The sequence below is a fragment of the Suricata suricatta genome, chromosome 11 (assembly GCF_006229205.1).
Source record: "Suricata suricatta isolate VVHF042 chromosome 11, meerkat_22Aug2017_6uvM2_HiC, whole genome shotgun sequence".
In the NCBI taxonomy this organism is placed as follows: Eukaryota; Metazoa; Chordata; class Mammalia; order Carnivora; family Herpestidae; genus Suricata; species Suricata suricatta.
Genome location: NC_043710.1, coordinates 68,872,931 through 68,885,129, shown reverse-complemented (window position 1 = coordinate 68,885,129; position 12,199 = coordinate 68,872,931). Strand labels below are relative to the sequence as shown.

Genomic DNA, 12,199 nt, shown 5'->3' with positions numbered 1-12,199 from the left:
CCACAGTTAAAAATAATCATGACAGGATGATCAGTCTCCTTCTCTGGTGGGTTTGCAATCTATAGAAACGTAAAGGTAAATTAAATTACCGTGAGATAGAACTGAATGAGCCATGCCCCCTAGGAATGGCTGCTACTGTGTTAGAGACACTTAGAGAAGCTTTTAATTTTTTATCACTAAGACGTCTCTTATTAATCTTTATATGTTGGATAACAATTGGACCCAAATTCAGGTAGATGGGGGCTTCAGTTCTGGCTCTGCTACCTACTAGCAGTGTGTCAATGAGCATGTTATTTAGACTTGCTAAGACTTAGTTTTCTCAGCTGTAACATGAAATTATATTAAATGTAACAGGAAATAATAAAAATGTATAATATGTTAATGTATAATTTGTATCTATTATATTAATAATGTAATAAAATAATAATAGGAGGCAGCAATTTTTCCCCAGCAAATGTCAGTTTCCAGTTTTCTTCATAGTTTACAACATTCCTCAATCCTTTTATCCACTCATAATTGAGAAATAGATCTGTTGGGTAACTTTGTCTAAGGTCATATGATAGTTAGAGACAGAAGCAGAACATTAATCCACAGTTCTAATTCCAAATTTATATATCCACTACATTTATTACTGCCTGTAAATGGCTTAGGAATGATTGACTATAGATGACCTAACTTTTGCATTGACTATAATATATTTAATTCCTTTATAACGTTGATTAATTAGACATAGACATCACGGCAGGTACATAAACGAAGTCCAATACATCCCTGTTTGGATAATAAACCATCTCAGGATATTTTCAAAAGATCCTACTGCCTCAAAACCTCCTACAGCTGACTCGTTTAAATTAGAGAGGTTTGAATGGAACTATTTTTGCTGAAATGCCAACTGTCAAGTGACTAAGTGTTCAGATGACTGGATGTATTAGTAACAAGGAGGAAATCTACCCAGGATCCAGAAATACTTTAAAAAACATAATCCCAAATCATCATCTTTATATTTGATACAGGAGGAGAGGCAGGAGGGAGAAACTGTTAGCAAAACCGTTAGGATCATGGAGATTATAGTCAGACATGCTTTCCAATATTGACTATTATTAGCTACGTGACCTTGCACAAATTACTTAAGCTCTCTGGGTATTATGGTTTTTCATGTGTGCATGGGGATTATTATAACTTTTTAGGAAGGATCAAATAATTTAACATATGCAAAGTACTTAGTATATAGTTTCAGGCATAGAGTATTTAATGACAGCTCTTATATTATGAGTGAATAGAAGACTGTTGGGTAGGCCACCAAATTGTTTTTAACTCTGGTTCTATAACATTGGTTGAATATTCATTGTTGTAATAACTAACATGGATATATCATATAAAGATATAATAATTTCCATACATGGAACTCAAACAATATGTCAGATACTAAACCAATCATTTTACAATAACAGATTCCATTGAATCCCTCTGCAATGATGCTTTAAGATATATTTTTCTTTTTTTTTCTTTGTGAGAGAGAGACACACAAATGAGCAAGGGGAAGAGAGAGGGAGACAGAGAATCTTACACTGGGGCCGAGAGAGAGAAGCGGGGCTCACCCAAAGCAGGGTTTGAGTTCATGAACTGTGAGACCATGACCTGAGTTGAAGTCTGATGCTTAACCAACTGAGCCACCCAGGTGCCACAAGATATGTTATTCTAATTTTAAAGAAGACGTGTCCTTGAATAATTAGATAATTTGTCCGTGATCTTGAGCTGAGATACAAAAGTAACAAAACCCTATTTTGTTTTCTGTTGAGAAAAACCAACAGTCAAAGGCTCTAAATAACTTGTTCAATGTTATCTGGTAAGTGGCAGAGGTCCTCTGATGAGGAATTTGTCCTTTTTCTATTTCAACACAAGTGATTTATAGCATATGATGGGGGGAAAAAATTCAAGTGTCCCAAGTCAAATGAAAAAAGAGAGATAGAACAAACATATGTATTAATGGAGGTTAACCTAGACAGTGTTCTCTTAAACTTAAATAAATAGCAATAAACTCCAGTTATTAAAAGATTTCAGGAGTGAAAATTCTATTAGGGAGTTAGAGGTTTATCTGTGGGGGAAAGAAAGTAAACCATATGACATTCCACAGAATCTTTTCCATAAAGAAAAAAGAGAAACTGTTATTTTACTGAGCTGTTGCCATGGTTACCTAAACCCATGATTCTCTGCTGAAATGTGACTTTTTTTTCTTTTTTCTTCCCACGGTTTGCTTCCATGTGATGTGCTTTTCACCTGATGAGTGAATTCCCTGGCCACATTTCACTCACATCTATCATCTAGGAAATGTTTTTTTTTCCTCTTTATTTGACATGACATGACATCATTACTCCTGATCTACCTTTCATTTTTTTATGGCTGGTCTATCTGCTGCTTGCATAACATTGGATCTAATTATGTTAAGCATGGATATTTGTACTTTAATGTTATTAAGGAGCACCCCATCTCCAAAACTATTAGACTGCTTTACTGATGATAAACATGTTTCTACATTAAAAGCTCTTGGCATAAAATAAATAAATTTAAGTATATATGTATATGTATATACATAAAAGACATGAATTATGAGTATAAGAAAAATGGTTTTCTAAAAATACAATAATGAATATATTATTTTATGTAATAGAAAACTCAATTGCACTTAAATAACACTCTGACATGTTGTAACTTGCTTAATCTTCTCTAGTGTATGTTTTTCTTTCTTTCATTTTTTTTGCATGCATTCATACATACATATTGAAGCCCAGAAGGAACAACAGAAAATGTTTTATTCTGCACTTTGAGTGAATCACTGCTTATTTTTCATTGTTGTCTCTTTGGCCTTGGTGATCCAGTGCTATAAAGAAATATGGTCTAAGGTTCTAGAAATCCAGGCATGCAGAGTTTAATTTTTAATCCATGTTATTATTAGAACTAACATTTCTATGATTTTTAATTTTGCTCAACATATATGTATAAAGTCCATTCTATGTATATATTATGGTTCTGTACTCTGTGAGTAAAAAAATAAATTAGAAATGGTCTCTACCTTTGGAGCCACTGACAGTATGGTAGACGAGATGGGTTTGAAAACCATTCCATGCACTGAAGAGTTACAGATAGTGTAATATAAATCTGTACCAAATGTAATGTAGAACAAAGGAGTGAGAGTCAATTCTACCTGAGTAAGGGATGTGGATCAGTAAAAGTCTAATGGAATATTTCTAGCATAACATAAATGAAAAGGACTACAGAATATCTGCCCCATTTGTCTGTGCAACTGAATTTTAAGGGATAACAAGGGATACAAGTCAAATTTTATATACATAAATTAGTGGCTTAATTGACTTCTTCTGAGCCTAAATGGCTCCTTACTAGCAGAGAAATAGCATTGGAGTCAGAGGCACCAGGTTTCAATCCTCACCTGTGTGACCTTGTATAAATCATAGCTTTTTGGGCATCTCTCTGTCCTCTTTTATAACACAAGGGCACTACGCTACACACCACCGAGTGTCTTTTGGCTCACAGTTAATAAATGCTATGAATTTCTCAAACCTCTATTTTTGTATTGTGAAATATATCTGAAATTAAGGGAAAATGGGAGCTTTACATGAAAGGGGCTATCAGTCTAGCTAGTGTTGAAGGTCTTGATGAATTCACTGAGTATAGAAGCTATTTGATTCTCACTTCATACAAAGTAGTTTATTTCTTGATTTGAGTGTACAGTTCAGGCCAAAACATTTAAACTAGTGGTGTGTTTATTATAGAACCTGTTTGTAAAGTGAAATAGATACCAAAATGATTTCCAGATTAATTCAGAGATTCTCAATGCTGGCTGCATATTAGAATCACAAGAGAAGGTTTTAGGGGCACCTGGGTGGCTCAGTTGCTTAAGAGTCTGACTCTTGATTTCAGCTCAGGTCATGATCTCAGAGTCCTGAGATCAAACCCCCTATTGGGCTCCATACTGGGCATGGAGCCTACTTCAGATTCTCTCTCTCTCCCTGTGTCCCTCTTTCCTGCTGGAGCACTTGAGTGGCTCAGTCGGTTGAGCGTCCAACTTCAACTCAGGTCATGATCTCACAATTTGTGGGTTTGAGTCCTGCATCGGGCTCTGTGTTAACAGCTCAGAGCCTGCAGACTGCTTCAGATTCTGTGTCTCCGTCTCTTTCTGCCCCCCCCCCCCCGCTGCACATGCTCTGTCTCTGTCTTTCAAAGACTAAAATAAAATGTTAAATAAAAATAAAAACAATAAAATAAAACAAGTGAAGGTTTTAAAAATGCAGAGGCTTGGACTTTGGGGTAGACCACTTGAAGAGGATTTTCCAGCAGAAATTAGGTGAGTGGATCCATGCAATTTTCTTTAAGCGCCTAAGTGATTTAGATACTGAGAACATCTGCATTAAACTGATATAAACTGACTGTCATTTTTAAAGGATGATAACCAGAGAGACTATGAGAAGAAATGGAAACGTGAATGTCACCTCACACAGTGACCCTACTCACAGTAGGCAGATACAAATGTTCTTTCATTTCCCTTTTTTTCTTCTAGAAACAGACACATTCATTTAAATAATTTTAATGTTTACTTATTTTAGAGAGAGAGAGACAGAGTGCGAGTGGGGGAGGGTCAGAGAGAGAGGGAGACACACAATCTGAAGCAGGCTCCAGGCTCTGATTTGTCATCACAGAGCTTGAAATGGGGCTTCAACTCACAGACTACAAGATTGTGACCTGAGCTGAAGTCGGATGCTTAACCCACTAAGCCACCCAGGCCCCCCTCCTTTTTGTATTTTTTTAATGTTTACTTATTTGTTTTGAGAGGAAGAGAGCATCAGTAGAGGAGGGGCAGAGCAAGAGGGGAGAGAAACAGAATTCCAAGCAGGCTTCACACTGTCATTGCAGAGCCCAATACAGGTCTCCATCTCATGAACCATGAATTCATGACCTGAGCTGAAATCAAGAGTCAGGTGCTTAACCCACTAAGCCACCTAAGCACCCATCCCTTTTTAATTTAAACTATCATTTGCTTGTTTTTCTTAAATGGTCTTTGTTTACTCTATTTCCAAATTTTATTTTTAACATGTTGGTACACAGCGGTTTAATCATAGAATAATATTGAACCTCATGTAATAATTTCAGTCCAGTGTTTACCCAGTAGACCCAAAAAGTTTTATTTAGAAATAAAACTGGCCACAATTATAAAGAGAAAAGGGGAGGATAAGGACTTTCCACTCAATAATCAATAAATGATTAGGGCCAAAAAAGCAAATATATTGCTAGTAATACCAACTAGCATATATCTCTTGTAATGAAATATCAGTTAGTATCTATCTATTAAGCTTTGATGTGGATGTTGCACATTTTTGGTAATTTAGATAAGCCACAAGCCTTTCTGGGTCAAGTGAAACTGTACAGGTAAGGAAAGCATTATAAATGACTGAAAATCCCTATCCTAGCAGAGCAGTATTTTAAGCAATAACAGAGGATGAGAGCGTTAGATGAGAGTTTTTTCACTTTATAGATTAAGGTAGGAGGTCTGAAGGCTTATTGAAATAGGTCTTTTTTCAGCTCATCTTTTTCCAGCCTGTCCTGCATAAATATACTCATTACTCTTGGTAAATAGTTAGCATTAGTCATACCGGATATTACACCATGACCATTTTTCAGTGAGCTTCAATAGACTACATGTGGAAGGTTTGTGAACTTAGTGGGAAGGAGAGGGAGCCATTCATGTATCAAACCTGCAGAGTGCAAGGTGCAGATGCCAGATTCTTCCCATTTCATTTAAACATTGGACTTAATTCCATAAAGCACTGCTAGTAAAAAGTTCTGTATTAGAAATATTTAGAATATAGAGAGAAAAGCATTTCTTTCTCCTTATGGTTTTAAATAATTAAAAAGTTATTTGGGGGGTCACATTTTGCCCCTAATCCAGAGGGAAAATTTTAGAGTAGAAGAAATAGAAATTTCAAAATTGCAGTCCCTTATCTTGTACCTCTAAAGCTTGCATATATTTAGTGAAAACAAAGCAAATTTCTTCTGCAGCCTAGCGGGAAAAAAAAAAAAAAGACGCAGTAAGCCAGATCCTTCAGTTAAAGACATCATAGCGGTCGTGTCCTTGGGAATACTGTAGGTGACAAGGCAGCCAAGCCTGGCCTATTTCCTAGTTCTGCGATCTTGTACCAGTTACCTTTATAATTCAGTGTTTCAATCCTTAGAATGGGGGAAGGTTAGTAAAAGTATTAACTGAGGTACTACACAAAAAGTCTTGCAACGGGGCTTCACACATGCTAAAATGAAAATTAGCATTTTGTTATTTCCTATTTGGGCCCCAGGGTCCTCATATATTTTTTATTAGGTTTAATCTAAATAATATTCACCAAACTTTCCTGATGATAGTAATCTCACCTTCCCAAGGATTCTCTCCTGAAGACTCTGATCAATGGGTCTAAGGGTGGGACCAGGGATTTGTAATTTGTACACTGTATGATTTTTATTGTGAAGAAAATTTCAGAAACACTAAAGTAGATCATTAACTTACTTAATCATCTAAATATTCATTGATCTGTTCAACAGTTACTTAATGAGCCCTTTCCACCTGCCATGCACCATCCTAGGTGCTGAGAGGTATAGGTGAGCCAAATACTCTATTTTTATCAGAGCTTAGGAACCTGGTGGAGGATATTAGACAAATAGGCACACAAATATCTGTATAATTATAATCATAAAGTATTCTATAAAAGAAAAATACAGGGTATGCTGAGAATTTTTAATAGGGGACCTTTTCTACTCTTGGCAGGAGAGATAGGGAGGAGGGTGTATAAAGGCCTTCCTGAAGAAGCAATAGCTAAGGTTCTTTTATGCTCTGATATTGTATGTCCAGGATGCCTTACCTGCCAAGAAGAGAAGAAGGATGCTGGGCTGAGTAGGTTCGGGTTTGCTGGGTTGCGCCCTCCCATATACTCATCTGTGCAAATGTCACAGCTTTTAGCATCTCTCCAGTCCCAGTATGGAATAGTGAAGTTCTCATCCCCGGTCAGCTTCTGGATTTCTTGTTCCCACAGCAACAAGAAGAGTCTGTGCCAAGGCAGGAAACCTGGGGCTTCATGAGCAAAATCAATGTCTCTCCAGATTTCAGACCCTCCGAGCAGTGTATCCCTTGACACATAGTAATGCATCCAGACAAAGAGGTCATAAATGTTGATGTCATTGAACATGGGTGTTGATCCATTATTCATTTGGCCATACGTGCCTGTGGGGATGACATAGTCTGGGCTGGTAGTATGTTTCGCTAAAGTAAGGTAGGCGAGAAATTTGTTCTTCTCTGGGACGCTCAAATCAAAGATGTTTCTTCTCACCAGAAGTCGCTTCTCTGTGCAGTTTGGTCCCCAAAAGCCGAACTTGCAATTTCCACAGTTGAATCCCATGAAGTTACCAAAGCACTGGCAGGTCCTATTATAAAAAACGGAGGGCCAGGCCTCCCGGTCATCCATGCCCGTGAAGGGGTATTGAGGCCCAAGTGGGGCTTTGGACAGAATGATGTCCTGACAGGCACCCCTACCTGAGAGCTGGCCGCAGGGACTGCCATCGCCCGTCCACACTGGACAGCACTCCTTCTCTGTCAGGCTCCTGGAGGAGGCACAGGCTCGAGGGAAATGGCCAACGGAGGTCCGGAAACTCCACAGCAGGCAGCACAGAGCAGCCAGGAGCATGCTTACCCTAGTCCTCACGGATCTGCTTGGATAATTGAGCCACACACTCCTCTTTCCAGCTACCCCTACAGTGACTATCACATGTTTCGGCTAAGACCTATATAATACCAGTCCCACCACCAGCATCAAACACTCTCGATCTTAAGCTTTCCTCTTCTGAAAACCACATGACTAACTTTTCCCTTGAGTTGGCACATATCCCACCAGTGGGATAGGCCTATGTTAAAGGGAGAAACATTTTTCACCATTAACATTTTAATTCATACGGTTATAATAATAGAATAATAATCATGCCTGATCTAAGTAAACACAGTTGGTTGACTGAAATTAATGAGGATTTGAATTTGAAAATCAGAGGTGGTATCAGGAATAGAGCTTCTCTCATTAGGAAAGTTCAGGAAAGGTTAGAGATTATGGGGGCCAAGCTAGTTTCTTAGAGACCAAAAAAAAGGCCACAGTATTTGCAGAACTCAACTCTGCAGAAAGAGATTCTTTTCAGAGCCTAAAGATTGCATTTTATATTGCAGCTTTTTTATTTTATACAAAGTGTCTGAAGCAAAAAAAAAATCTTTCTGATTCACCTTCCTTGTTATCAGATACAGTTGACCACTTGCTCGTGATCAAGCCATTCATTTCCTAGCCATTCCTAAGGATGGGATAGGTGGGTGGTCTGCTTTACTGTGGAGACTTCTACCAGCTAATATTTGAAAGGAAACTCCTTTTTTTAAAAAAATGCTGTAACCATGTTGTTTCACCCATAAGTTCTAGAAATCAGAAATTGTTTTGATATTTTGTCTGCAATATGGCCTTATAAGAGAATTTTCAATTTTGGGTGTGAATGAATAGTATTAATATATTTAGTCAATAAATATTTACTGGTCCTAAAAGTTCCTTTTCTGTGTATAGTAAGCTAGATAAATTGAAACACATGGATAAAAATATAATTCTACCACTTATGCCAGTTTTCTAATGAGCAGTATAGGTAATACATACATCAGACTTTTAATGGAGGGGGCATCTTTGTGAGCTGAGAATACTGAAACAGATTTCATAATTTTGGATAACAGTATTGCAATTTTACGGAGAGGATGCCCCTTGAATAAAACCTTAAAGGGTAGGCATAAGTTGGAAAGACACATAGGATGGAGATACTACTTCAGACAGAGGGAGACTTGAGAGGCTGGAGCTGTGTTTCACTGGCAGAGCTGGAGAACTGGACTCAGACAGGCTCCCCATGCTAAAGAAAATTAAATTTGGGACCAGTCCATAAGGGGCTTAAAAATTAAGTGATTTAAACTCAGGTGAGCTGGGGAATTATAGGATGAGATTATGCAAACCAAAGTTGTATCTGGGAGATTTCCTTCCTTATCCTGTTCCATACTTGAAACTGGGTGGTCTCCTTAACCTACAGAACAACTGAAAAGAAGTTAAAGCTCTGAGTAAGGGAGCAGTGTCTGGTCTCAGAGCTGTGGGGTTTCAGGGAAGACCATCGTTTTCCTCATGATGTAGGCAGCCTCTGCTTTCTCCTCTTTCTTCTGGAGTTAGTCTCATTCATTAGAAAAACATCAAGGTGCCTCAGCACCACTCTCTTGGGACTCAAAGCAGCCTTTTTAGGTGGAAAGAGCAGTGTGTGGGTAAAAAAGTTTCCATGGAAATGTTGCCTCTGGCTAGAATCAGGAAGTCATCATATGATCTCCAGAAGGAGGCTTAATCTTTTTTATTCCTCCTTTCAGAGCACCAAGGGATTAACACAGGGCTTCTTGTCCCTGGGGAGTCTTGGTTCTGTGTTACTTATAACCACATGTGGTCTTTTGTAATTCTGTTCCATCTACTTGTAGACAGAATTCACTTCTAATGTTCAATTTAATTAAGAATTTTGCTTTACACTTGCCCCCCATCAGGCTTCCCAGCGAATAACTTATAAAGCCTTCATCACACCACTGGATTTCTGGGTCTGTTTTCCCAGGTCTGTTTTTTATAGCCTTCAAAAATGCTTAAATGAATGGCAAAAGCATACTTTGTCCTCTTAATTTCCCTTCACAAAAGTGGTTTCTTTAACTTGACAGACCTCTTTATCACTCTCAAATATAGAATACTTACTATCTTCTCCAACACAAATGTATAATAGTCTTATTGTCAGTACAAACTTTTTACATATGAAATCCCATTTGAACTGGTTCTTCCCTGAATTACAGAATTTGAGAATAATCTCCTATTCTAGAAGGTTATTGTATGAGTTAACACTTCAGCTAATGCAACACTCTATTAACCAGAATTAGGGCTCAGTAAATAACTCTGCAAATATTTACTATCAATTATTAGGCATATGTTGAGAGATGGAGGTGCTATGCTAAACAAAAGAGAGGTTTCTACCCTCATGAAGCATAGAGTCTATTAAAATATTTTAGGGGCGCCTGGGTGGCTAAGTCGGTTAAGTGTCTGGCTTCGGCTCAGGTCATGATCTCATAGTTCGTGGGTTCGAGCCCCGCGTCGGGCTCTGCGCTGACTGCTAGCTCAGAGCCTGGAGCCTGCTTTGGATTCTGTATCTCCCTCTCTCTCTGACATGCCCCTGCTCACGTTCTCTCACTCTGTCTCTCAAAAGTAAATAAAAAACATTTAAAAATTAAAAAATATTTTAATTTTAATAATTTTAAATAACACTTACAACTATATGTATTTAAAAATTTTTTTCTGGTCAAATGACTTTATAAGCTGCTGTTAAAAAAAAAAAAGAAAGAACTTTTAGGGAAGATAGCAGGGGAACCTATCTAATCTCACAAGGCATAGGTTTTCTGGAAGAAGTTACTTTTCAAGTGACATCTGAAGATTAGATGACTACTTGTTGAAAAGGACAAGAGTAGATGTGAGTGCATTCCAGGCAGACGGCATATCATGTACAAAGGCTCCAAAGTAGAAGGAGCATAGCATGTTCAAGGATCCTAAAGAAAGTTAAAGTGGCTACAACCCCAAAGCCTATGGAGATGTGATCGAAGTATGGAGGTGTGCATCTGGATGAGATCTCAGTCCTTGACAGGTTTGAGGAGAGTTGTGATCTAATCATACGCTAATTGAAAACATTTCACTCAAACTGATGAGAGGACAACAGACATGGGGATGGGAACAAGAGTGAATCTATAAATAACTGTTAGAGATCATTGGAGTAACTCAGGCAAGAAATTATGAGGCTTGGACCAGAGTGATGATCCCTGAGATGGACAGAAGTGAATGGATTTGAGAGATATATAGGCGATGAATTCAAGACGGGTGAAGAGGAAAGAGATTTGGGGTTGACTTTTAGTTTTCTAGCTTGTGTCATTAACTAAAATGAGGACAAACCGAGGATAAAGTTTATGGAAATTGAATATGGGTTCAATTCTAGACATGCTTAATTTGAGAGTATATGGTATAGTCTAGCCACAAACAATTCTTCTCTGGTCTCTGGTGTTTGCACTCATCATTCACCCACTCATTGGTTTTGATCAGTCAGCCTTGATCTTTTCCCTCACTCTGATGGTTTGTCTTTGCTTGTTCAGTTGATGATAGTTTGAACCTTCTTCCCCACCTTCATTTTTTAGCCCCCATTCTCTCAATTTTAATAGTAGCTACCATTTACTGATTATAAGTAACATAATTGGTCCAATTTGATATCTACCACTTAAAAATAAAGTTTACTATGGAAATTGTTAAGTATAACCAAACTAGAAACAAATAATATAATTAATTAGCATGTACCCATCATCACACTTTAACCACCATCATCTTTCTGTAGGTATTATTTCTTCTGTCCCATGAACATAAAAAGAAAAAAAATCTTCAGTTTTTAAAAACAAGTTTCCAATAACATGTCTTCTCTGTAATGTCTCAGTATATATCATTAACAATCAAAGACCTAAATATATAACTATAATATCGGCCTGACATCTCAGATAAAAAGAACAGGGTCACCTGGGTGGCTTAGTTGGTTGAGTGTCCCATTTCAGCTCAGGTCATGATCGTGCATTTGTGGGTTCAAGCCCCATGTCAAGCTCTGTACTGATAGCTCAAAGACTGGAGCTTGCTTCAGATTCTGTGTCTCCCTCTCACTCTGCCCTCCCCCTGCTCATGCTCTGTCTCTCTCTGTCTCTCAAAAAATAAAATAAAATGTTTAAAAAAAAGAGAGAACAATAGTTTCTTAATATCATCTGATTTCAAGACTATGCTCAATTTATTTGAATTATCTTAAATGTATCTTTTTGAAGATCCAGACAAGTTATATAAATTGTTTTGATTAACATATTTCTTGTTGTTAAAAATCTGTGTTTCTCATCTTTTTTTATTTTTATTTTTTGAATATAATACAATTTATTTTTTAACATATGCAATTATTTTCCATCATTTACAACACAGTAGTTACAATTACACTCCAAACAGAAAAGCAAAGTAAAAAATCAAAACCCCAACTTCTATTTCATGTAATTAGACTT

At 37.5% G+C, this 12,199-nt stretch overlaps 1 protein-coding gene across 1 annotated transcript in view; it reads right to left on the bottom strand.

The window, feature by feature from the left end:
- The window catches only part of TYR (tyrosinase), a 96,793-nt gene extending 89,057 nt beyond the window's left edge, over positions 1-7,736 (bottom strand). The window contains exon 1 of the mRNA XM_029914688.1: positions 6,918-7,736. Within this exon, the coding sequence (XP_029770548.1) occupies positions 6,918-7,736 (819 nt within the window). The remainder of the gene's footprint in view (positions 1-6,917) is intronic.
- Between the last annotated feature and the right edge of the window lie 4,463 nt (positions 7,737-12,199).